The following is a 27,531-nucleotide window of genomic DNA, read 5'->3' as shown; positions in this document are numbered from 1 at the left end:
GAACCTGTAAGTTCTTCCACAGTTTTCTTTCTACGGGATAGCTTTAGATACTCTAGGGCATTTGTATTTTCAACCAATTAGCAGTTTTTTACCCCTACTTTCTAAACAATACTGGGAATGGGGCTACATTGAATCTGTACATGGATTTCGAAAGAACTGCCATTAATCAATATTATCTCTTTGAATCCATGAATTTATGGTCATAGGAATCTGTTTAGGATTTATTTGGTTTCTCACCTTTTTTGGTATAGTTCTCTATACCTTTTGTTAAATATATTCTTATATGTTTGGATTTGATGTTGTCATAAATCGAATTAAGAGCTTCTACTTTCCAGTTCTGTCCTTGTAGTATGTAAAATACAATTGATTTTTATGTTAGCTTTGAACAGTTAGTTACTTCTCAGTTGATTTCACACCTTAGCTTTGTGTATCACTTTATGTCTAATCCTAATCCTATATAGTTAAACAGATTAATTATGGTATTTGTGACTTTCTCTAATCTAGTTTGTGCCCTATTCCAACTTTATCTTATATAAACTGTATGCCCTGGTTTCCTATTCCTAAGCCTTTGCTCATGTGATTATTCAACTCAGATTCTTTCTATATCTGTTCTTCCATCTTTCAAAAATTACTTCATACCCATTAATAGTTGCTCCCCATTTCACTTAGCCCAAGCATCCACTTGTGATTTTTCTATTTCTGTAGCATTGTCTATTCTAGATATTTAATATAAATAGCATAGTTCTGAGATTCATCCTTGTAATATGTTTGTTTGTTTGTTTGTTTTTGGCCAGTCCTGGGCCTTGGACTCAGGGCCTGAGCACTGTCCCTGGCTTCTTCCCGCTCAAGGCTAGCACTCTGCCACTTGAGCCACGGCGCCGCTTCTGGCCGTTTTCTGTATATGTGGTGCTGGGGAATCGAACCTAGGGCCTCGTGTATCCGAGGCAGGCACTCTTGAGCCACTAGGCTATATCCCCAGCCCTTGTAATATGTTTTTACAGCTAAATCATAAATGTGGTGTATGGATATGCTATCTATTACTTTTTAGAGATTTGGGTTGTTTCTATTTCTTTTTTTTGTCCTACGGCTTGAACTCAGGGCCTGGGCACTGTCCCTGGGCTTCCTTTGTTCAAGGCTAGCACTCTACCACTTGAGCCACAGTGCTACTTCTGACCTTTTCTGTTTATGTGATACTGAGGATTTGAACCTGGAGCTTCATGCATACTAGGCAAGCACTCTATCACTAAGCCACATTCCCAGCCCTGTTTTTAATTTTGACTTACTGCTACTATAGACATTTGTATACAAGTTTTTGTGTTGATATGTGTATTTATCAAAGAGTAGAATCACATGTCACTATGACTCCCTATTCTTTTCATGTTCTTTAGCCTGAGCATTTGGCTTTACACTCTATTTCCATGTAATAGTTCAAGTACAAGCTTGTCTTTAAAAATGACAGTAAATATATTTTCAAAGGGAATCTCTAACTTAAGAAAGAGAGATTTTCTGAGAATTTGTCTATTAGTGGGATTCTGGTCATATCATCTTATAAGAGTAAATGTGCTCCTTAGGCTACTTAGTAAACATAAAGTTGGAAAAACAAATAGAGTGATCCTAGCAGAGCTGGGAATGTAGCTCAGTGCATTGAAGACCCCGTGGTCAATTATTCCCCCCCCCCAATTAAACAAGCAAACAAGAATGTGAAGAACAATCCCTCTATCCTCAAACATATAAGTCTATATATATTTAGGTATATAGGTGAGGTTTTTGGGTGTTTGTCCTGGGAATAAGACTTGAACTCTGGGTGCATATGCTCTTGACTTTTTCTGTTTAAGGCTGGCATATTTACCACGATCTCTTTTGGATTTTTACTGGTTAACAGTGGGAGATGACTTTTCTGCCTGGGCTGGATTTGAACTGTGATCCTCAGATCTCAGCCTCCTAAGTGGCTAGGATTACAGGCGTGACCAATTAGAGCTTGGCTCATAAAGGTTTTTATTTTATTAATGAAATGTGGTAATAATATCTGGAGAAATCCTTATACTACATACCTCATTTTGAGTTGTCTTCCTCACTGCATTTCTTTGAAGTTCTTGTGATTTATTAGTCAATGAATTGTCTAATATGTTTTTTGTCTCATGAGGTATAATAATCTCAACATTAGTAGATCATTATTTTGTACTGTGAAATGATTGTACGCATGTGTGTGACTTTTTTTGATGCTTGGTATTCTGAGTATATGTTTCCAAAGATTGCAGTTGAAGATAAGCAGCCAATGCTCAGGATGAACAGAATGTAAACACAACTACTGATAAAGTGGCTCAGAGCTTTTCCACATCAACTGAACTTCATAATGCACAATCAAAAAATTTTTTTACTTGAGTTTGTCAAAACTGTGTATAAATAAATCTATGAATAGGGAGGCTTATTATAATGTTGCAGTAAAATTCACTCTTCTGACAAGAAAATACTTTTCCTGTTTTTTCTATATATTTACAGAATAACATTCCTGTAAATTTTGTGTAATACTAAGGCTAGAGATAAAGCTTGCATTTTCATAATTAAAACTTTGTCAGAGAATGATCTTAATCATAATGGTAAATAATGCTCATTTGGTATAAAGTAAACTTGAAGGTGATATAAGTGTAAGAAGAAGATAATGGTATCGAATAATGCTTAAAGAAAAGACTTTTAAGGGAGGGGGAATGAAGGTGGAGGTAACAAACAGTACAAGAAATGTATCCAATGCCTAACATATGAAACTAACCTCTCTGTACATCAGCTTGACAATAAAATTTTTTTAAAAAGGCTTTTAAATGATAGTTCTAATTGCTTAAGTCAGTTCCACTAAATTAATATTCTTTATTCTAGATACAAAAGTTTTGCAGTATTATTTCAATCTGGGATTGCAGGTAAGAGTCATGATAAAATTTCTTTCACAATTCCAATATTCAAAATACAGTCTTTTAGAAAAATCAGACTCTTGAACTTAAAAAAACCAACTATATTGTGATGATCTAAAAATTAGTTTTCTTAAGATGGTTTAGGTCAGATTTTTATTTTAGCCTCCCGGTGATTTAGTTTCTCGTATTATAAAGTAGTTATTAGGTTGAAGATAGTAAGGACTCAGCATATATTAAGTTTCATATTTAATGCTATATACCAACCCTCTACTCTGTTATATATTCTACTTATTTAAAGTGTTTTGTGATTATGTATTTTATGTAATTAGACTAAGTCAAAAGATTTTTGAATATACATACACATATATGTTATACTGGGGTTTGAATTTAGAACCTTGTGCTTGCTAGACAGATGCAATATCACTTGAGCCACACCTTCAGCCCTTTTGAGGGGAGTCTTTTTCCCCCCCTCAGACCAGCCTAGATCGCAATCCTCCTATTTATCCTTCCAGGATAATTGGGATGACAGGCACACATCACTGAACTTAGTTTTTTAATGGTTGAGACAAAAATCTCAAAAGTTTTATGCTTGGGCCATCCTTTAACTATGATCCTCCCAACTGCTGCTCCCAAGTAGCTAAGATAACAGATGTGAGTCACTATACCTGGCAAAGGTAGCTATATTTGTGTGTGTACCAGTGCTAGGGCTTTGAACTCAGGGCCTAGGCCCTATCTCTGAGCTTTTTGGATTAAGGCAACCACATGAACCACAGCTCCACGCCAGCTTTTTTGCACGTTAATTGGAGGTAAATAGTCTCACAGACCTTCCTACTCATGTTGGCTTTGATCTCAGTTTCCTGAGTATCTAGGATTACAGGTGAGCCACCAGTTCTTGGTAGGTTACCTGTATTTAAAGCACTTACATATTTAACTCCCCTGAGCTGTAGAGATGTGGGTATTAACAAGTGTTGTGATACCACTGAAAGATGTTACTAATTTGAGACAACAGCTCTGTTATTGTATACTTTAGTGAAATATGACACACATTATTAGAAAATAACCTTCCTCAAAAGTACAACTCTATATAACTTTTCCCTAAATATAATTTCAAGAATTGATTAATTATTTACACTTTTTTGGTGCTGGTTCTGGAGCTTAGACTGAGGGCTTGGATGCTGTCCCTGAGCTTTTGTGCTCTGCTACTTTGTGCCACAGCACCATTTCTGACTTTTTGGTAGTTAATTGGAGATGAGTCTCACAGCCTTTCCTACCCAGACTGGCTTTAAACCATGATCCTCAGATCTCAGCCTCGTGAGTAGCTACGATTATGGGTGTGAGTCACTGGGGCCCACTTTTAATTGTATATTATATATTTAGTTATATAGTTACATATGGAAACTTTGTTATATGGTGCACAACACTGAGGCATTTAAAAATACTCTTCTATTCCAAACACAATAGTCCATATGGATAGTCATAGCTACTCGGGTGGCTGGGGCAGGGGGATCACATGACCCCAGGAGTTGTAAGTAGTCTGGACAACAAAATGAGATCTCATCTCAAAAAAATGTTCTGCTTTTACATCCCAGAAATACATAATATTTTAATCATTTTTTGTATTAAAATTAATTGCATTTATGAAGGCATGAAGAACCTCAAAATCTTCTGTATATATACTATATATGTGATATATTTCCTTTTAGTTTTCTATTTTTGTTATAAAATATGGAATATACTACATAATTTCTTATCATTTAACTTAATACAAGTACCCTTTAAATAGTTGATAGCATGCTTTTTTTTATATACTATTAAAAATAATGTATACCTAGGTTCAGTAGCTCACACCTGCAACACCAACTAGGAAACATAGATCAGGGGATCATGGCTTAAGGACCTCCCAGAGAAGTAATTAAAATGACTGGATTCCAATAAATTAATCAAATGTGGTGTTGCATAGCTGTTATCACAACTCTTGGGATGCATATGTAGAAGGATCATGGTCTAAGGCTGGCCTAGGCAGAAACGCAAAAACTTAACCTGAAAAGTAAAAAAAAGAAAAAAAAAGACCTGAGGACATAGCTAAAGTGACAGGGTGCCTGTCTAGCATGTGAAAAGCCCTGAGGTCAGATCCCAGTTTTGTAATAATAATAAATAATGCTGTAGCTAATATATTTGTTTACAGGTTTTTATGTATATTGTTAATTTAGCATGCTTTTCTAAATGAATTCCTAGGTCTAATTATGAGATACAGACACTACAAAAATTCCCAAAGTTCTTTTTTGTTTGCCAGTCCTGAGGCTTGAACTCAGAGCCTGAGTACTGTCCCTGGCTTCTTTTTGCTCAAGGCTAGCACTATATCACTTGAGCCACAGTGCCACTTCTGGCCTTTTCTGTATATATGGTGCTGAGGAATCGAACCCAGGGCTTCTTGCATGCTAGACAAGCACTGTACCACTAGGCCACATTCCCAGGCCCCCAAAATTCTTATAGAAAGCAAATTTTATAAATGTTAATGCCAACATCTGAAAATTGAAAACTCAGTTCTCAGAACCTAGTACTTGTTCAGTTCCCACTTCATCACTTGAGCCATGCCTCCAACACGTTATTTTCTTTCAAAAAATTTTTTATTTAATTTTATTGTTATTGTAAAGGTGATGTACATAGTGGTTAGTTATATAAGTCAGGGAATGAGTACATTTCTTTTTGAAGTGTCTCTTCTTCCATCATTTTCTTCCATTTTTTTCCCTCCAAACCCCCTTCCCTACAAGTTGTATAGTTTCATTTTCAACATAGCGTCCAGTGAGTATCAATGCTGCATTTGTTCACCATTTTTCCCACCATTTCTGTGCTCTCCCTTACCTTCCCCCAAACAGATAAACTTACATACAAGACAAAAGGTACAGAAATGAAAAACAGTTACAAAGGAAAGGGTGGGGAAAGAAAGGAAGAAGCAAAACAACATAAAACCTCTTGTTTCCATTTCTTGGCACTTCTCTATGACCCAGAAATTCCACTCCTGGATCCAATAGATGACTAAAAAGGCAACACTAAAACTAGCAGGACAGCATGTTCATTGCAGCATTGTTTACCACAGACAAGATATGGAATCAACCCAGCCACCCCTCAGTAGACAAATGGATCAAGAAAAAAATTTATATACATACACACACACATACACAATGGAATCTATGTTTCCATCAGAAAGAATGATATTGTACCATTCTTAAGTAAATGGAAAGATTTGGAAAAATTATACATTATATTAAGTGATATAAGCCAGACACAAAGGAACATATGCTGCATGGGTTCCCTCATTTGTTCTAACTAGAAAGTGCCTATAAATCTACAAATAAACACACCAGACGGTAAAAGACAAAATATACTTCGACATGAAAAATTATACAGGACTCTAGATATTCACACAGTGTAACTATGGAAGGATATTCTTAGGAGAGGATCACAAAGTTTCAGTAGCTATGCACATATGATTATATAAAATGATGTTTAACAAAATGAACTCCAGGCTTTTTAAAAAAACTGATTCTATTGGGATATGGAATCTCCCAGAATTCTTTCTGGGCTTCCTTCTAACCATGAGACTCCACGTCATGAGTAGCTAGGTTTACAATTAAGTGATTGTTTATGTCATTGCCCTTCTCTTGCTCCAGTGCTATCACCACAACTGCTGGAATTCCATGTTCTACATGCCACAAATGCAGCCACAGCAGCTTCATGTAGAGAATTTTCCAATATGTACTGAGTCACCTCTGGTAGACCAAACTGCTCCTCACTTATACGGTGAGGTAGAGATAGCAGATGGTACACAGGCAGAAGCATCAACAAATGGTGAGTATCTTATGAGCTTGCCAGAAAGAAAGGCAATTGAATTTTATTTTGGACAATTTAGTTATAGCATTCAGATATTTGATTAAGTCTATATAACTAGTCCAGCATTTCTGGGAAAAAAAAATCATTTGTGGTTCCTTTGGGGTTTCTGAAACTCTTTAAAGGGATTCATAAGGCCAGAAATATTCACACTAATATTTTGATTTTATGTTTTTTTCACTGTGTTACATTTGCATTCAGATGTAAAGATCATTGGTGATTCAAACTTCTGGCAACTAATAACAAATCAGGGTACTGGCACCAAACTATGCTAGTAATCATTATCTTTCTCATTGCCACTTACTTTGAGTATAAAAATCTCAAATGTCAATTTATCTTTTTGATTAATCAGAGATGTTTTTCTTCTTTTTTTTCTTTCTGGTGCCAGTCCTTTACCTCAAGGGCCTTGAGTGCTGTCCCTGAGTTTCTTTTGTTCAAGGATAGCACTCTTCCACTTGAGTGAGCTACAGCTCCACTGTGGACTTTTTTGGTAGTTTAGTGGAGATAAGAGTCTTACAGGCATTCCTGTCAGGCCTGGCTTTGAACCACAATCTTCAGCTCTCAGCCTGCTGAGGATCTAGATAATGGGCGTGAGCCACCTGTGCTCAGAGAGGTGTTCTTATTTTTACTAAATCTTTTGTTCTTAAGCAACTGTGCATAATATTCTCTGTAATAAAATGGGAGTCATTTTCATAAAAACACTTCTGCAAACAGAAGTGTCATGACTGATTTAAAGAAAATGATGTGTGTTACAGAATTACTAGCTAACTGCATAGAACACTCTCTTTACATGAAAGAATGAATGATAAATAAGCTTTTCAGACTTGGTTGTTCCGCCCAACATTTTCTCAAATGAAAAACTGAGTCTATCACTTAAGGAAAATCACCTAGTAATATTTGTTATTAAATAAAATTCCAGATTTATAATATAAATTTAATTTTTGAACATACTTGAGCATGCTCTCATAAGTTTGTCAGCCCCCAGTATTTGAAACTAATTAGAAGAGTTTTAGTTAGGTGGGACTATTAGTCACTGTAGGTTTTCTTTTAATTGTATAGTGGAATGTGTCCATACTTGGGATATCTGTATAACTCAGTGAAATAATGTTCCCAATTGCTCATGTATGATATTACCCATGTCCAATTTTGTGAAAGAACTATCTCAAATTTAGCACAGAATAACAGATTTTTTGGGTCACTTGTGGGGCTTGAATTCAGGGTCTGGGCACTGTCCCTGAGCCCTTTTGCTCAAGGCTAGCACTCTACCACTTCCAATAATAATGGAATTTAAAGTAACAGAATATGGAAAGTCCACATTGCTACTGGTCTTAGAAAAACAACCACTTCTGTACTTTTGGTGAAGCACCAAAGAATATCTGCAATTGCCTGAAAAGATTTATTATTTTAAAAAACACATCATTTCCAATAAGGCCAGATTTCTTCATATATTTAAAACAGTATAAGTAGATTAAATAACAGGACCACTGTGGGAATCCAGCTTTTATTTAGTCATGCTTGAGAAATTTGTACAGGCATAGAATAATCACACTTTTCCTTGTTTTTGTTTTTTTTCATTTTCGAAACTGCTTAATTTTTATTCAAAAAATGTTAACATGTAACATGCCTATTGTTTGGATTAATATTTTACCTCATTTAAATGCCTAACAGTAAATACTGATATCTATAGCTCACATAAACAAAAGCTATTTGGGGTTCTCAATTTTTAAGTGTAAAGCCATTATGAGGTCAAAACTTTATAGTATGAGTTCACATTATAATAGAATGAGGAAATATTTGGAGGAATTTAGAGTAGGATCTTCGAATTTTCCTTCCTAGCAAGAATAAGCAGAGGGAGAAGGAATGGTAAGAACGAATCAAATCTGTTTCACATTGCAACATTGCTACTCACTGTTTGTGTTCTTGACTTTTTACTCATTCTCCTTAAATCTGATAGAAGAGGAATAGGAAATACATGAATTGATCTAGATGCATTGTACTCATAGACTCAAATGCTGACTTGTAATCTTGTACAACTAAAGATAAAATATAAGTTTATATAGTAATATAAGTAATATAAGTATAAATATAAGTATATAAGTAATATAAGTATAAAGATAAAAATATAAGCAATTGTTTGAAACACTCATGTATACTATCCCTGGTATCATACTATGAATGCTGATTTCCTTTCTTTATTCCTTTCTCTTTTTAAATCATGTTAGTGGTTTGCAGATGTTACTGGTGTTAGATACTTTTATCCATAGTGTGCTGGTGTGAAGTGGTCATAAAAATGTTAACCTTCATTGTATTTTTGTACAATTTATCTTTTTATTTTTGTGTGTGTTCCAAACTTAGTGCCTTGCCCTCTTGCTTTTTTTCCTGCTCAAGGCTAGTACTCTACCAGTGAGCCGCATCTCCACATCTGGCTTTTTACTAGTTAACTAGAGATAAAAATCTCTTGGGATTTTCCTCCAGCTGGTTTCAGACTGCAATCCTAAAGTCTCTCTGCTGCTTCTTAAGTAGCTAGGATTACAAGCTTGAACACTGGTACCCAGCTACAATGAACCTTTTATAGCGCTGTTTATAATATAGTAAACCAAGAGACTAGCACTTTTAATTTTACAGAATTAGCTAATCTATGTTAGTCTAAGTAATGAAAGTTTCCTTTTTATTTAATATGTATAGTCAAGGTAGAAAGTCAGAATAGCATCTTTTCCACTGAAAGTGATTTGTGGCAGCAAAACTCATATACAATTAAAATGATAGGGTTTTTTTTGGGGGGGTGGGTAGTACTAGAGGTTGAGCTTAGAGCCTTCTATTTGTTTGGCTTGCTTGCTCAGCTGGAGTGCTACTATTTGACCCATGCCTCTAGCTCTACCTTTTTTTCTTTTTTCTTTTTCTGGTTATTGGAATCTTCTCTGCCTGGCTGAACAAGAGAAGCTGTGATCCTCCAGATACCAGCCTCCTGAGTAGCTAGGATTATAGATGTGCCACCTGTGCCCAATTTGATGCTAGGATAACACTTGTGAGAAGATATTTTAGGCAACTTTCAGAACCATATCTTCAGATATAAACCAGATAGTATAGATATTTGGGAATTTTGTCATTGCTAAAGTGGTATAAAACTACTTAGGTTTTATGTGTTAGTACTGGAAACTATAGGGTAACTTAACTGCGACCACCTCTTCTTAAAGCCTAGTCAACTAGATTATTAGAAGGATACTGGAGAATGTTCATGCATTTTTGCATATATATAAACAACATAAGTATTTTTAAATTTTGATAATTTCATGTAATCTTTTAATGGGCCATTGTAGACACTATTGTTTATATCTTATGTGTTTCTTCAGTTTCTGTGATCTTATAATTAGTAATATTTAATTTTCATCTGTAAGAATATCCATTTAGTTTGTAATGCATTTTTTTTATAATATACTGTATCTGTTCTTTGTTTCAGATACTTTTCCAAATGCTGACCCTGCATCTGTCAATCATGGAACAGTCTATTATCCAGTAATGTCAGATCCTTATGGACAACCACCTTTGCCAGGTTTTGATTCCTGCTTTCCTGTTGTGCCAGATTATCCCTATGTTACCACCTGGCATCCAGTTGGTGCAACATATGGTGGTTCTTCTCAAGTCCATGGTGCTGTAAATCCTGTTCCAGTTGGCTATACAGCTTCACCTCACTTGGCTTCTCATTACATACCTCAGAATATGTAAGATTCAGCAGTATGAACTTCATTGCACTGCCATTTGATTGCTATTTTGTTCTCTAAAGATGTCTTATGTATAAGTAATTTTTGTAGTTAAAGCGCTTACTCTGTTGTATCTGCCTTTAAGATTTTTTTAAAATTTAAAGTAGTCCTTTAAAATGAAAAATATTACTTTTGAGTTTTTGAATAAGAAAATTGAGAAGGATGTATAACTACCCTTATATTGTTATTTTTCTATCAGCCACCTTGTCAACATTGTGTTAGTTGATGATGCCAATTGACAAATGGACTCAATTGTACCAGTTATTTCCTTTGTTATTTTGAGCATATTAAATTGCTCAAAATTGGAATTATTTCTACTTTCCTGGAAAGTAAAGTATAAAAACAGAGAGCCTTTGATTATAGGTACTAAATATTAAATGAGAGATTTCCCTATATTTCTTTTAATTTTATGAATGGGGTTGTATTCTCTTACTAGTTTTGAAGGAACATGGTGCTTGGCTTTAGATTTATTCCATATGTGTTCCTAAATTTTGGATTTATTTGATTGTTTTACTGCACAGTATTGAATTGATGTCTTTTGCACAATTAGCAGTAAATAAAAACTAGCATTTAAAATTGCCATAAATGATTGGGAGTTTCTTCTACTCTGCATTTTCTTTTTTTTTTGATTATTGATACACTTATTTATAATGAAAATTTTTTATAGTTTTTTTACAACATATAGGGAACCAGAGGATGAGTTTGTACAAAGCCAGTCTGCAAAGTATTCAAATGTGCAAACGTGACTGTTTATAGTATGTCAAACTACTTCTAGTTCAACAGACTAGCTTCTTCACTTTCACACATCAATATTTGATACAAAAATTTTCTTTTAGCAAAATCTGTAATGCCAAGAAAAAAGGGCAAGTTTCAATTTCAGTCACTAAGTCCACCATCCTATTGAGCGCTGTCCAATCTCTATATTTTAGCTGTAACCAATTTCCTGCATTTTCATGGCAGCAAAGAATATACAAGACATTTGATTGTTTCAAAATATTTTCTCTGTCATCTTGTTTGCAAAAGAATATGAATTTATTGGTTTAACTGGAGTAGAGTATTTGTAGGACCACTTGAAATTTTTTTTTTTTTTTTTTTTTTTTTGGCCAGTCCTGGGCCTTGGACTCAGGGCCTGAGCACTGTCCCTGGCTTCTTCCCGCTCAAGGCTAGCACTCTGCCACTTGAGCCACAGCGCCGCTTCTGGCCGTTTTCTGTATATGTGGTGCTGGGGAATCGAACCCAGGGCCTCGTGTATCCGAGGCAGGCACTCTTGCCACTAGGCCATATCCTCAGCCCCACTTGAAATGTTTTTGAATCCCAGGTCACTGCAAGGCATAGTACTGTGTTGTATTTCTGTGATTTTAAAATTTTATTTATTTTATTTTATTTTATTTATTTTGACCAGTCCTGGGCTTGGTCTCGGGGCCTGAGCACTGTCCCTGGCTTCTTTTTGCTCAAGGCTAGCACTCTGCCACTTGAGCCACAGTGCCACTTCTGGCCATTTTCTATATAAGTGGTGCTGGGGAATCAAACCCAGGGCTTTATGTATATGAGGCAAGCACTCTTGCCACTAGGCCATATTCCCAGCCCTGTTTTTTTTTTTTTAATTAAAAAAATGTTATGGGGTGGGAATATGGCCTAGTGGCAAGAGTGCTTGCCTTGGGCACATGAAGCCCTGGGTTCAATTCTTTATCACCACATATATAGAAAAAGCCAAAAGTGGTGCTGTGGTTCAAGTGGTAGAGTGCTAGCCTTGAGCAAAATGAACCCAGAAACAGTGCTCAGGCCCTGAGTTCAAGCCCCAGGACTAGCAAAAAATGTTACTACTTTCTTATGGAACTTTAGCATAGTCTTATTTTCTCATTGTGTTATACTTACAATAGTTGTTCATATCTTGTAATTTTGTCATTCAACTTAAACCTCTTAAGGCCTGACTTACCTGTGACTTCCTGTGAAACATATTTCATCATTCTTTTTTGCCTTTTACTTTTCAACTATCACAAAAATCCCATAAGATATATATTGATTATTTATTTTCTGAGGACTAGTCAACAAATACAAAACTATATGGCTTTACTTTATTGCCACAAAACCTATTTAAGAATGACATTTTCTTTAAAGGTCATTCATACTTGTGAAGCAGTCCATGTTTTATTACTTTTGTAATTTTCCCCCCAGGCAAAAGGACCTATTTTAGCCCTATTTCTTGAAGTACTTGGGCAGTAATAAAGTGTAATTCATCTTACAGGTGCTGTGTATTCAGTCCTCTAGCCTCAACATGATTGAAAGTAATGATTCCCAAATAGACCAACTACTTAGAGTTTTGATTCATAATAGACACATCATTCACTCATTTGTTGTTTTTTATATATCTTTGAATTTAAGAATGTTTTGATTTACCAATTGACATCTGAAAAATTTAATGGATGATAATACACTTATCTTTCCAACAGCCAAACTGTATATAGGGGTGGGAAATGTGGCTCAATGTTAGTATACATGCCTAACAAGCATGAGACCTGAGTTCAAATTTCAGTACCACCAAAAAAGTTCCCCCGGTATGTATGCTAATATTTTCATATCTCATCTAACCTTTTAGGGTGTCATTTTGTCCTGTCTATGGTTTGTTTTATATAAGGGTTTTATTTATGGTTATAATATTGGAATAATCTCTTTGTAACTTTTGTTTTTATGCCAGCCCTGGAGCTTGAACACAGAGCCTAGGCTCTGTCCTGAGCTCCTTTTGTTCAAGAATAGCACTCTACTACTTGAACCTTTGCTGGAGGGGTAGTTACTGGAGAAAAGGGTTTTATATAGACTTTCCTGTCCAGGCTCACTTCAAACAGCAATCCTCAGATCTCAGCTTCCTGGGTACCTAGTTCTTACAGTGAGCCACTGACACCCTTCTCTTCCCAGCTTTCTTTTTACTCTTAGAAACATTTGTAGAATTTTATATATCTCAAAGCAAGTGTGTTCCTGCCTATTCAATTGTTGCTGGCTCACTAAATGGTGTCTAAGTAATATGGTAGAAGGTAAGGAATTTGGCTGGGTTTGAGAAAAGTGTGTCTTCTAAGGAAGGTAGTTGTTGACTTTTATTTCAAATTTTATTACTAGTCGATGCAGCTTAATCACATGATTATCCTTATCTAAAATCTGAAGTCAGAGTTTATAAGTAGATTGACCACTGCTGTCAAATGAAATCTTCAATATTTATGGTTTAAATCATACAAATAGAAGCCTCTTTGTTTACTATCTAATAATAAAACAATGATCCCTGGCCCTCTGGATGGGATGAGGTAAGAGTAACCTACAGAAATTTACAGTGATCCATGGAGACAGCTGCCACGTAAAAAACAAGTGGCTTTTCTGGAAATTAAGAAAAACCAAAGGATGTTGGACACCAGTAGATCATGCCTGTAACCCTAGCTAATCAGGAGGCTGAGATCTTAGAATCAGGATTCAAAGCCAGTCTGAGCAGGAAAGTCTATAAGACTCTTCAGTTATCTACCAGAAAGACAAAGTGTAGCTGTTACTCAAGTGGGGTACAGCTATAGACATGAGCAGAAATGCAAAGAAACAGTGCCCAGGCCCTAAGTTCATGCTCCAGTACTAGCACAAAACAACAAAAAGTACAAGAACAACATCCAACATTTTAATCAGCCTGTATCAGAGATGGGGGAATGGTTATTTTTTATGTATTTTTATTCATTACCTCTTTAGTTGCTCTTAATGCTACAAATACAGCAGTTTTCGCAGTTTTCTCTACTCTTAACCAAATTACATCTAGTTAAAACTAGTGGGAGGAGTTAAAAATGCACCATGGTTTTATACATCCTCTACTTCCTGATATAGATCTAGTATACCAAAGGTAGAATCTGGATAGTTTCCATAGCACAGAAAGAATTAGAATTCATTTTTATGCTGTACATATGTTCTCTCAAAACTAATTATGGAATTTGTCTTGATTAAAAACAGAAAAATACTGAATATTTTACTTTTGAAATTCAAAACTTGTAAATTTTAAGCATCTTTCATTTCCTTGGAGTCTATAATCAGAGTGTAACCTTTTAATTATCTTTGGAAATAAGAATATAAACAAATGATTTTAAAAAACAAACATCAAAATGATTTAGATATAAATCTCTATGAATAATCCATTGGGGAGAGTGGGACATTACATGTGGGATAGATTTAATCTGTTTTACATGAAGCCTCTTAAAATCATATTATATTTCTGTATCTAATACAAGCTTAAAAATATAAGAGACAGCTGGGTGCTGCTGGTGCATACCTCTAAACCTAGCTACTCAGAAGGCTAAAATCTGAAGATTGCTGTTTGTAGCCAGCCCAGGCAGAAAAGTCAATGAAACTGTTATCTCCAATTAACCAGTAGAAAACCGGAAGTGCTGCTATGGCTCAAAGTCGAAGAATGCTAACCTTGAGTAAAAGAGCTTAGGGACAGCATCCAGAGCCCAGAGCCTAGCACTGTGAACAACAAAAACATTTATTTATTTGACCAGTGTAACAAAAGACAATCTCCTGGTTTCCTCCCATCCTACATAGAATATTAAATTTCAGTGGAAGCTTCCTGGTTTAGCATGTTTACCTCCCCTGCCACCTCAATTATCAGGCCATATTTTTATTATCAGCATATTTTTTAGTCATGAGGAATATAACTTTAAAAAGATTCACTTGACAGCTGGGAATATGGCCTAGTGGCAAGAGTGCTTGCCTCGTATACATGAAGCCCTGGGTTCGATTCCAAAGCACCACATATATAGAAAACAGCCAGAAGTGGCACTGTGGCTCAAGTGGCAGAGTGCTATGCTTGAGCAAAGAGAAGCCAGGGACAGTGCACAGGCCCTGCGTCCAAGGCCCAGGACTGGCAAACATAAATAAATAATTTAAAAAAAAGATTCACTTGAGTTCAGGTAATTTTCTACTATTTGGCAAATCTACCTTAGATTGTTTGGGAATGCTTCATCTAGGGAACAGTTTGTAGGTGAAAGATTAGTTGTGTATCGCTGATTATTAAGTAACAATTGAAGTTTAGGTCCAATATACTTTACTTTTGTGTGCATTTGAAATTCTTCATGACAAAAGAAAACTACCATGATTTCTGGCCATTTGGACAAGAAGTATTTGTTTATAAAGTTAGTAAGAGTTCAAGTTTTGTAAAGTACTGTTTTGAATTAAAAGCAAACCTTTATAAAATTTTGGGTAAGTTGTCATAAGATTTATCATTCTACCTTACTAGAGATAGAAAATGGGGTCTTACATTTATTTTTAACATAATACATTAAAATTTATTGTACAAATCAATCTCACTGGTATTTTTATACATACATAATGTTTAATCAATTTTACTTGTTCTATTACACTTTCTAAACCAGTTTTAATGGGTTTCATTATTCTGTTTGGGGGGGGCAGCTGTGGGGCTTGAACTCAGAGCCTGGGCACTGTCCCTGAGCTCTTTAGCTCAAGGCTAATTCTACCACTTTGAGCTACAGCTCCACTTTGAGGTTTTTTTTTTTTTCAAATTTTTATTATCAAACTGATGTACAGAGAGGTTACAGTTTCATACGTTAGGCATTGGATACATTTCTTGTACTGTTGGTTACCTTGTCCCTCATACCCTCCTCCCCCCTCCCCCTTAACCTTTCCCCCCCCTGAGGTGTTCAGTTCACTTATACCAAACAGTTTTGCAAGTATTGCTTTTGTAGTTGTACACAGGGTAAAAAACACTTTGAGTTTTTGAGTGGTTAGTTGGAGATAAGCGTCTCACGGGACATACTCTGCTTGGGCTGGCTTTGAAGCATGATCCTCACATCTCAGCCTCCTGAATAGCTAGGATTATAGGTGTGAGCCACTGGTGCCCGGGTCATTATTCTATTTTCATACTTGAATTTGAAGTGTCTCTTTTTCTATCACATCCATTCCTCCTCTTGTAGGAAATGGATTATTGACATTATGTAATTTACAAAGGTATTCTTTAAAAATATTCTTGAGAATTACAAATTTTCAAGAATCTTCACTTGTAGTTTTCATTCATTTCCAATTGAAACTAATTGAGGTTATTGAGCCATTTCAGGTATTATTTTCAGTAATGTTTTCCTAAACATCACCATTTTTGAGTTGACCTTTTGTGAAGGGAAGCGTGTTTTTAGTAACACTGATATTAAACTGATTTTGTTCTTATGAATCCAGACCAGTCAACGAGTAAAAATGTTAAAGTCTGTTCTTATCAAACATTGCTGGTTAAAGTATTGATTTACTCACATTATAGGTGGCAAACCCATTCACATAACTAGCAAATCTTTCTTGCAAACATCATTATATAGGCTATATAAGTTATTATTATATTATTTATTTTTATATATAATTATATTATTTATATTATTTATATATTTTATTATATTATATATTATAAATTATATATTTATATTATATTATTTATATTATTATATAAGTTATTATATAAGTTCAGGCTATAAAAATCATTTGCATATTTCTAGAAGAAAATTTCACACTAGTACTAGAATGCTAAAGTAAGATGTTAAAATAGTGTTACTACTTGGTATATTAACCATCTCAAAGTGAAAGTCTACCTTAATATGCAGCCATCTTAATTAGTTATTTTATTTCTCTCAACAGTTTTTATTTTCTTTCATTCCTTCTGCTTTGCGAAAATAACTTGGACTAACCAAGCATGGTATAGTTCTGAGTTTTGTCAATTTGGTTCTTTTCACCTTACTCACTGCTTATTTTCCAAGATTTTATTTGCAAGAAATATAGAAAAAATTAGAGTTGTACTGTGTACATCTCTATATTATATCTTCCTCTTTAAATTATGTAGTGCACATTTTTGCTATACTTCGTTTTTCACATATTCTTTTGTAAATCCTTACTAAATTTTAAAATGAAATTGGAGACTTAAATGTAGCCTGCCCCTAGACATTTTTGGCGTGCATAAGTATTAACTAGAGGACTGTATTTAAGATTCTATTTTTTTCCCTTGGAGGTTAGGTTCATGAATAGACCTTAAGTGCTGGATGTAATGAGTTTCCATATACCAGTGAATACTAAACCCTCAACTGATACCGTATCACCACCCCACAAAAAAATCCTTCCATGATTCTTCCTACTCAGTACCTGCTTCTATCCCACTCACTGAGTAATTAATACTCTCCCTCATCCCCCACAGTACAGATTAACTTTTAGAAAGTGTACATATGTGAACCAAAATGAGTTCTTTTGTGTAATTCTTTTTAGCATAATATCTAGGATTTGTGTATGTCAATAGAGTGTTCCTTTTTATTTGCAAGTAATATTTCACTGTGTAGATACACCACAGTTTATCCATTCTTCTGTTAATGGACACCTGGTTGCTTCCAGGTTTTAGATGCTCTGAATAAAATGTCTATGAACATTTTTCCTCAGGTCTTTTCATGAGTACTGTTTTTGTCTTGAAATAAAAATACTAGGTCATAAGTTAATTAGATACTTAATTTTACAAGGAATTACTGGACATTATCCTAAAGTGAGGCTGTGCAATTTTAGACATTGATCAGCAACGAATGACAGTTTTGTCAATTTGGTGGTCATCTTTTATTTTCAAAGCCATTCTAGAAAATGTGTAGTAAGTGATGGTTTACTGTCATTTTAATTTGCATTTCCTTGGTTATATTTTTTCATGTCAAGCATTTTTTCATATGCTCATTCATTAGATGTGTATATTCTTTTGAGAAGTATATTCAGATCATTTACATTTGCATTACAGGAGTACTTTATAAATGTTGGTTGGCAATCTTTGTCAGATATTTGAATGCTTTATGAACTGTCCTTAGCTAACTAGGATAGAAATTATATACATTCATTTGTTCTGAAAATAATGAGTTTGGAACCCATAGGTGAGTGATTTAGCTACACTTAAGCTGTGTTGACATGCTAGATGATGCTCTCCCTAAAAATTTAGTCAAATGTAATACAATAAAACTTTATAATCTGAATCGGAGGGAATGTAATCACAGAATTCTACTAAAATAGTAAAACTGATATCAACTGATAATTGTATTATTCAAATGTGTTCAAGTTGTACTAATCATGACCAAATTAATTTCAACTAACTGAATATATTCAAATTGTTTCTTTCATACACAATACATCATAATACTCAGTAATATTGTTTCTTAGGCTCAAGCCTGTACATATTTTTGAGTGTTATAAGCTATGTTTCGTGTGTGTGTGTGTGTGTGTGTGTGTGTGTGTGTGTGTGTGTGCGCGCGTGCTGGTGGAGCCTGGGCAAAAGCTTTTACTCACCCAAGGCTGGTGCTCTACAATTTGAGTTACACCACCACTTAAGCTTTTTGGTGTTTAATTGGATATAAGCATTTCAGAGATTATACTGCCCCAGCTCATCTTTGAACCACAATCCTCAGATCTCAGCCTTCTGAGTCACTACAGTTTTGTTTTTTTGTTCTGTTGTAGGGCTTGAACTCAAGGTGAGGGCACTGTCTGTAAGCTTTTCTTCTCAAGGATAGTGCTGTAGCACTTTGAGCCACAGCTCCTCTTCCAGTTTTCTGGTAGTTATTTGGAGATAAAGTTTCACAGACTTCCATCCCAGGCTAGCTTTAAACCCTGATCCTCAGATCTCAGCCTCCTTAGTAGCTAGGATTATAGGCATGAGCCACCAGCACCTGGCTGTAACTACAGTTTTATACTTGTACTGTTCCATTTACTTCACCTCAATTCCTTATGAATGATAAATTGTTAAGTAATAATAATAACATCACTTAATCACAAAGATAGAAATTAAAACAATTCTCAATCATACACTTTTCAAACTTTTAGATTCTGAAGGCTCGTTATTATTTCTGCTGGTTAAATTATGTGAAATCCATTGTTGTTCATAAATGTTTATTAATAATTGCTAACTATAAATGATTACAATGGAAAAGGGAGGAACAAAGCATTTTTAAGTAGCCATACATTTTGGGAGAAGAAAACAAATGCTTTAGTTTTGTTTATACTGAAGCTAAAATACACAAAATTATTGTACAAGATTCTTTTAACACAGTTAAGGTTGACTTTTCAATTTTTACAGAAATTAAACAAAAGTAATAGTTACTCAGAGAAAATTTAGCTTTAAAAATAGTCTGCTAAGCCAAAAAGCCATTTGCGCAAACACATTTGAAACTTTCCCTTTCATGAATTAAGCTCAGGAGAGATAAAATTTTAGCCTTAAATATGACATATTTTTTGATGTGGTGATGTGTGTCAGGCTGCCAACTAGGTTGAGAAAGTGAATTAAGCATAGCCTATATTTTAGAGTATTTCTCTCTCTTGCTATCAAGTTTGCCAGTAGCTTCAAATTGCATGCATTGTTTCGACTAGGAAGAAAGACCTGATCCTCAGTATCAACCTCATTTTAAGTAATCTTGAGGAAATAGACTCTTGTGCCTTGCTAAACACTACCTCTAAGTGTTTGTTCCACCAATGTACTTTCCCTTGAAAAGGGTGTGTTTATCTGGTACTATCTGGGGAAAGATCTGTCTTTATACTTGAAAGCTGAAATCATATGGCTTTTATTATGTTAAAGAAGTAATTTGAACAGGTTGTACTTTACTATGTTAAAGATCTAATTTGAATAAGTGTGTTTGTGCGCGCGCGTATGCGTGCATGTGTGCGTGCCTGGGGCTTAAAGTCAGATCCAGGTACTGTCCCTGAGCTTTTTTGCTGAAGGCTAGCACTCTTCTACTTGATCTTCAGCTCCACTTCCATCTTTTTTGATAAGAGTTTCACAGATTTTTTGCCTGGGCTGGCTTCAAACCACGATCCTCAGACCTCAGCCTCCTGTATATAAGTGAGGATTAGAGGAATGAGCCACCAGCACCTGGCTTGAACAGTTATTTTAAAAGAGAGTAATTTATAAAATTGGATTTCCTTTAACATGAACATAAACAACAGATTGATGTGTTAATCATTTGGGCCTTAGAGGTCTCTATGAAGTTACACAACTTTCATTTTAGTGCCATTGATTTCAGTGATCCTGCTAAACAACTTGAGAATCCTGCTTCTGCACAAACATGCCAAATATAGTTGTCACACTTTATTCAACCATTTACATTGGTTATTTCAACTGATTGTTTTATAAACTATTTTTTAAGTCTTGAAAGATGTGACCACAAAGTGATAGAGCTATGCTTTAAATAACTTGTGCAGGAAACACCATTTCCTGGCCTAAATATGGGATTTTTCATAGTATCTGAAAATTCATCTAACTTCTGCCATTGTTCCACTACAGCCACTTTACACTTTATGGGAAGTGGTATAAAATGAGCAAATCCAGCTTAATTTTACTTGCATGATTGATAACTTTCAGTGTATGTTACCTCTGCTACCTATTTATTCAACTACCCTTCGGGGCAGTGCCTTGGGCAGGTATGTGTTTGTACATGTCATGCATTTGTATGTTGAGGTACAACTCCTAGGATGTTAAGTTGTGAAGCTTGCTAAAGTCAAAGGGCAGGAGATAGGTTGCAAATTCATTAAAATGCCTTTTCTCATTGTAAGCAATATTCATCTACTTCCGTCATCTGATTCTGGTTCTATCAAGTCTTTTGGAGTTGCAAAGAAGGCTCTAGGGAGAGGGTCTAGGACGAAAAGTGTTGATCACAACAATCTAAAGTTGTGAGCTCTAAGTACAGTTTTGTCACTGGTGTGTTGATAGGAAGCTTCTACAGAGATGTGACGACATTCTATATCAGATAAGAAAACTAGCCTGTTGTCCTGTAATGGCATTTATCCTAATTTTGAATTTAAATATGATCCTTAACATATAGTTATGATTCTTATGTATATGTTTCTCAGATGACACCATTGATGTCTTTACCAAAAAATAGAGATGCTGGTGGCTCCTGTCTGTCTACCTACACAGGAGGTTGACACACAGTGGATAGCAGTTCATGGCCAATCTGGACAGGACAGATAGTTAATTTTCATCTCCAAAATAGCCACCTAGGCTAGAATCATAGCAAAAGGAAAGAGGACAATTCAGATGTAATAAACAACTGAAAAACAAATGTAGTTTAGAGTTGGAATAACACAAATACAAAGCTTAAAGTTGTTATATCCCCCTGCCTTTGCTAGCTGTATCATCCCAACACTTAACTCCTCTGTTTTCCATTATTCCACTTTTGGAAAGAAAAACTCAGAAGACACATACTAGTACCTTCTTACGACCATCAAGCAGCATCCTGGGGAGTATTCTAGGTCACATTCTCAGTATCTTTCTGCCAGAAAGTATGTACATTTTACAGGAGTTTTCCTTCCTAAGTGCTTTATTTTTTTTCTTAAAACTAGAAAGGCTGAATCTTGATACCTCTCAATATAACAGGTGTCGTATAATAGAGGATGTTCTTGTGGCAGTTCATTTAGCAGTTCCTTAACACATCTCAGGAAATACCTTTCCATTGAGAAGTTTTTTTCACCTTCCTCTCCCTCCAAAATGATGTAGCAATTAATAAAAGGTAAAAAAAAAATCAAGCCCAAAATAAGCAAATGCTAGTATGGTTTTTGTTTTGGTATGCATATATACAAAGTTTTCAGTTACATTTCCCAAAAAGCAAAGCAAGCCAAATGCACAAATGTTGGGAAAGGTACCTTTAAAGTGGTCATTAGCAATACAATTGAAACAGCATTTCTCTATACTAAAATAGGGCTCACATTGGATTGGAATACTCAGTTCATAATGGATAATTCTGTTCCAGCAAAGTGGGTATTTGGAGCAATTAAACAAGCAAAAGGTGTCATCTATAATATATATAGTTTTGAGGCAAAGCTTTCAGGAATTGCAGTTAGGGAGAGCTGTAATGTGGGTTTGAAGAGGTTATTTGGATGGTCTAAACAAATACATCATTAACATTGACTAGTCTATAAAAGTTTACAAATACTTTTGAAAAGTTGATGACTAAATAATATGCTCAGTATCTCTTATGTACTTTTAAACAAAAGGGGATTTCTGCCTTAATTCAAATGCTTTTTACCAGATCATTTAACGAACCAAGATCTGTGCTACTAAAACAAAGTCAAAACACAACTTGAGTTCTCTGCACAATGCCACACAAATACAAAATGGTTGTTTTTTATTTCCTGGCTAAGGTATCAATTCTTATTTTTTCTCTAAAATTCACATTGAAGTGTTCAGAGGAAGTTCGTATTGCCATAAGAACTATAAAGCTTATTTGGAAAATCACATTTGTTTATTAAGTCATTCAAAGATGAAGGCTGCCCCCATGCCTGTAATCCTAGTTACCCCAGAGGTGAAGATCAGGAAGGTAATGGCTCAACATCAGCCTGGGCAAAAAGTTCACGAGACACTATTTTAACCAATAGCTGGTGTACAGTGACGTGTGCCTGTCTTCCCAGCTATGCAAGAAGCCAAGATCAGGAGGATTGTGTTTCCATGTCAGCCTGGGCAAAATATGTGTGAGACTCCATTCAGCTGAAAATGCTGAGGATAGTGCTGCACACCCGTCATCCTAGTTGTAATGGGAAATATAAGTAGAAGAACCATAGTCTAGGATGGCCTAGGCAAAAAAATTGAGACTCTTCTCTTGAAATTAACCATAGCAATACAAGACAGGGGGTGTGGCTTAAGTAGTAGAGCCCCTGCCTGGCAAGCACCCCAGTACTGCCAAAAAAGAAAAGTTGGAGGCTGTAATTTTTTTAAGTTCTTTAATCAAATTGCAGATAGATGCGTAGATGTTTTAGATTTAGCTCACAGAGTCTAAATTAGGCCACAGTAAAATGGAAAATGATTATGTCAGAACTGGAAATTTTTCTTAAAGGCAGAAGTATTACTTAAAACATTTTTCACACAAAATGACGCTATGTATTACAGGCTGTCCTCTTAATCCTCCTGCCTCAATCTTCTCATACTGCTGGGCGGGGGGAGTGGGTAGGTTATGTGCTACTATACTTGACTAGCTTGGGCCATTTATATCCATGTAAAAATTTGCATCTTCCACAATCAATTATTTTGACTTTACAATCATTCCTCTGTCTTAGCATTTCACTGGACTTAAAGTGTAGGCGATACTTTAACAACACAATTTTGTGACCACACAATTGAATCTAGTGTTCAGAAGTTACAAGAAAGCCAACTGTGAATGATGACATGGTTATTGTTTGTGATTAGTAAATCTTTTTTATGATATTTTTTACTTTACATTTTTATTTCATCTTTAAATATGTTGGTATAAACTTTTGTAATGACAGCATTATAAGAAAATGGGTATCTGTATAGTGGCTATTTTATTTGTACATTTTTATATATAACATGTAAGCTTGATTGGTAACACTTTGTTTCTGTGATACAGAATACTTGGGTTCATTGATCAGCTCTGTGACCTTCTTTGGAAACCTCCTTCCCTCTTATTCTTTCTACTAGTAAAATATGAAACTGTAGTCAAGTTAATACTCTGAATCTCTCTTTTTCTATGTTCCAGTCCTGTGGCTTTAACTTGGGGCTTGGGCATTATCTCTGAGCTTTTGTGCTCAAGGCTAGTGCTCTACCACTTGAGCCACAGTTCCACTTCTGGTTTTTTGGTGGTAACTGGAGATAAGACTCTTACAGACTTTGCTGCTTGAGCTGGCTTCAAACTACATTCTTCATATCTCACCCTCCTGAGTAGCTAGGATTATAGGCACGAGCCAATGGGTACCCAGCTAAGGTGCTCTTTTAATGCTCTTTTTGTTTACAGGGTTACTATTAAGTTGTTATATCTTCTCTGGAATCAGAGGACCTATTAAAACATTTTGATATGGCCTACATATAATACTTTTTTGTTGTATGTGTAGTACTAGTTATAGAACCCAGAGTCTCATGCTAGTAGGCAGGTATTCTGCTATACCCTCAGCCTTGAAATATGTCTTTAAATAATCACTGATCAGGAGTGCAGAAGGGTAAACACAATCATCTTTTCCCTTCATTTTTTTATACTGGATTAATGAAGATGATGTTTTCATCAAAATGGAAACTAGCCCCCAATCTAAATGAGGCCTCAACATACATTGTGAAGTCCAAGTAAAATAAGAAGTTCTGAAAAGGAATGTACTCCCTTGAAATATGACACTAGTTTCTTTCAGTAGTAAGTATTGGCTACCGTGATTTACAGTTTCTCTCTAGACATAACTGAGAAGACTATTTTGGAGCTCTTTTCTAAAAAACTGATTTATGAAAAAGACATGTTTTTCTTCTTATGAGATAGGGTTATATATTGGTTTATTTGGTACCATCAGTGTGAGTTAGGAATGGAATCCTGGTTTTATAATTATTAAAAATAAATTTGACAATTGGGAAAATTGAATATGTAAGTGAGAAACCTTCCATACGGAAAGTCATTAGTTCTAGTGTCAGAGCCATTTATGATAGTCCCATTTAGTGAAGCAAAGGAGAAGGTGGATTTGAATAAATGATCACTTTAGACAAGAGTAAGGAATTATCCTGGGACAAATACTTGCCAAGAAGGTCTTGATGCAGCATTCTCTTCATTCCTTTTTCCTGGATCTGATATTTGTGTTTTTTTAAGACCTTCACTTCCTCCTGTTCCTCCCCTGATTTACCTCTTCTCTATGAGGAACACTTTGATCATCATCCACCAGTACTAGGAATAGAGATGGAGTCAATTCAAATAAGAGTACACTGTTAGAGGTTCTGCAGAGACATATTTGCATTGCTTGAAAAATCCCTCCCAATTTACTAGCACAACAAGCGGTCAAGAATTTAGAAGGCTTCCTAGTGTTACATTTAAAAGAACAAGGTGACACATAGCTTTCTTCATCTTCACTCCTCACTTTTCTAGACAATATATTGTTATTCTCCAAGAGCCAAACTTATGGATATTTCAGATAATATTAGATTCTACATTAAGGAAGTCTTTGTGCTAATAGTGGTTAAAAAAACTTTTTCAGCAGGTATTGCTTGGTTGTTACCATGTGTAATGTAATTACCAGAAACATTATAAATTTCTTTTAAAATTTGTGCCTTCATATTCAGACAAAGTATTCTTATAATGTGGGAATAATTAGTTTGGATGTGTAAATGATGCTTTTCTTGAAGCCAGTAGACCTTGTGTCCCATATACAGTTTCATGGATCTGCTAGGGCTTGTTATATATGTAACAGAAGTTTATGTATGTGATTCTACTGAATAATAGATCTGCAACTTGAATTAAGGTGCCTAAACCTAAAATTGTTTTGTTGTTTTTCCCAGAAAGTAATTAATCTGGCAAAATGTCATTTTTTGTCATTAAAACATGTCAAATCCAGGCTTTCCTTATAGAAACACATTGATAGCAATGATGACTAAAACTGCCAGCGTAGGTAAGCCGGCACAAGTATGCCAGCTACTTACTTTTTCTTGCCAATGTATGAGATGTCGTCACTATTGATTAGAATACAGTAGAAGTTCTGAAAAAGTATACCTCCTAAAAACTAATTTTGATGCTATCAAATTTTAAAATGTAATCCGTTAACTGAAATACATACACATAGGAAAGGGACTCACTTAACTTTTTAGATCTGACATAGATGCTAGAGTACTATCCCATTGGCACACATTAACAACACATCCTTAAGGAAACAAAAAGCTTAACAGTGCCTACAATAAGAGTAGTGTTTAAAAACAAAACAGAAAGGCCTACTACCTAGAAGCCACAGGTGACAATTCTTTGGAGTCTATTCAGCCTCCCTTTGATGCTGTTTATTGAACCAGCATAGGCAGCATGTAGCACTGAATGGCAACAAAGATAGGCAGATTGATTTGCCATATCTGCTAGCTAGTGGGGAGTGCTGAGCACATCCCTCAACCCACTGGGGAGATGGCGTGAGATCCTGTGAGAGTTCAGGAATCTGTATGGTAGCAACAGTAACAAAGTGGCACCTGGAGCTTCAAGGAATCAAAGGTAAGCAAAGCAAAGTGAAAGGGCTAAGCACCCAACTGTACCTCAGCTGATTAGGGGCAAGACCCCTTCAAGACATCTGTGGGATGGATTTAGTGTCTATACATATAAAAAGGCAAACAATAGTAATAATATTAAAACAAGAACACAAATGGAGAATGTGGCTATAAAATGTGGGGGAAATTTTAGGAGTTTCACTCTCCTTTCTAGGGGCAGTGAGGGAATCATTCTGTCACCTCTGACAACAAGGAAATTACAAATTTAGTCTTGAGTTCCAGAACAGGTGATAGGGACTTAGAGCCGAGTTGTAACTTGTTCTTCCTGTCCGTCACCCCATTTGTGCATGAGCAAGTCACAAGCCTCTCCCCAAGTTTCAAATACATCCTCAGAGGAGTCTAAAAGTTTAGAATTTGAGGAGCAGATGCTGGATGCACAGTGAAGAGAGCTGGAACAAGCTAGAGGGCATTCACTGCTCTGAGCAGCGCCCCGAACTTCAGCTAATTCTACCTCACTGAGGTTAATTTCACTTTGAGAACAGGCCTCTGCTTTCCCTTTCTCCATTTGAGAATATCTGATGTCCTGCCACATATAGTGCTGCTGAACGAGTCCATCAGAAATTGTGTACATTGGCTCTGAACTGGGTTCAGACGAATGACCATTAAACTTGGAGAATAAGAGACCCAGTTTCTTGAAAGAAGGACCCATGAAGGAGCGTTTGCTTGATGACTCCACTTTTGACTTTCCTTGGGCACTGCTGGCTCTTGGCATGGTTCTGATGAGAGGGGTCCCATGACCATGACAGGCCTTCTTTTTGCAGCCTATATTAAAAGAGACACTCTTGGATTTGGCCCGGGCCCCACCACTGCCATCATTGGTATCGTCCCTCTGAGAGAGTTCAGCGCTGCTAGTGGAAAAACTTCTCTTTGGGGGCTTTCTATTTCCTAAGAGATCAAGCACTTCATATCGAAAGCTGGAGATGTCTTGCTTTAATTCCTAGGAGAAGAGAGGAAACAGATTAGGAAG

General features: G+C 35.7%; 2 protein-coding genes across 2 annotated transcripts in view; one reads left to right on the top strand and one right to left on the bottom strand.

Annotated features, from left to right (window-relative positions):
• Alg13 (ALG13 UDP-N-acetylglucosaminyltransferase subunit) overlaps positions 1 to 11,129 on the top strand; it is a 69,815-nt gene extending 58,686 nt beyond the window's left edge. Inside the window, 3 exon segments of the mRNA XM_048335601.1 lie at positions 2,872 to 2,912; positions 6,575 to 6,752; positions 10,249 to 11,129. Of these exon segments, the coding sequence (XP_048191558.1) occupies positions 2,872 to 2,912; positions 6,575 to 6,752; positions 10,249 to 10,514 (485 nt within the window). The 3' untranslated portion in view covers positions 10,515 to 11,129.
• Positions 11,130 to 26,713: 15,584 nt separating this feature from the next.
• Trpc5 (transient receptor potential cation channel subfamily C member 5) overlaps positions 26,714 to 27,531 on the bottom strand; it is a 139,263-nt gene continuing 138,445 nt past the window's right edge. The window contains exon 10 of the mRNA XM_048336121.1: positions 26,714 to 27,501. Within this exon, the coding sequence (XP_048192078.1) occupies positions 26,803 to 27,501 (699 nt within the window). The 3' untranslated portion in view covers positions 26,714 to 26,802. The remainder of the gene's footprint in view (positions 27,502 to 27,531) is intronic.

This window comes from Perognathus longimembris, chromosome 28, assembly GCF_023159225.1.
Source record: "Perognathus longimembris pacificus isolate PPM17 chromosome 28, ASM2315922v1, whole genome shotgun sequence".
In the NCBI taxonomy this organism is placed as follows: Eukaryota; Metazoa; Chordata; class Mammalia; order Rodentia; family Heteromyidae; genus Perognathus; species Perognathus longimembris.
The sequence above is the reverse complement of the archived record's forward strand: the minus strand, read 5'-3'. Positions and strand labels throughout refer to the sequence as shown.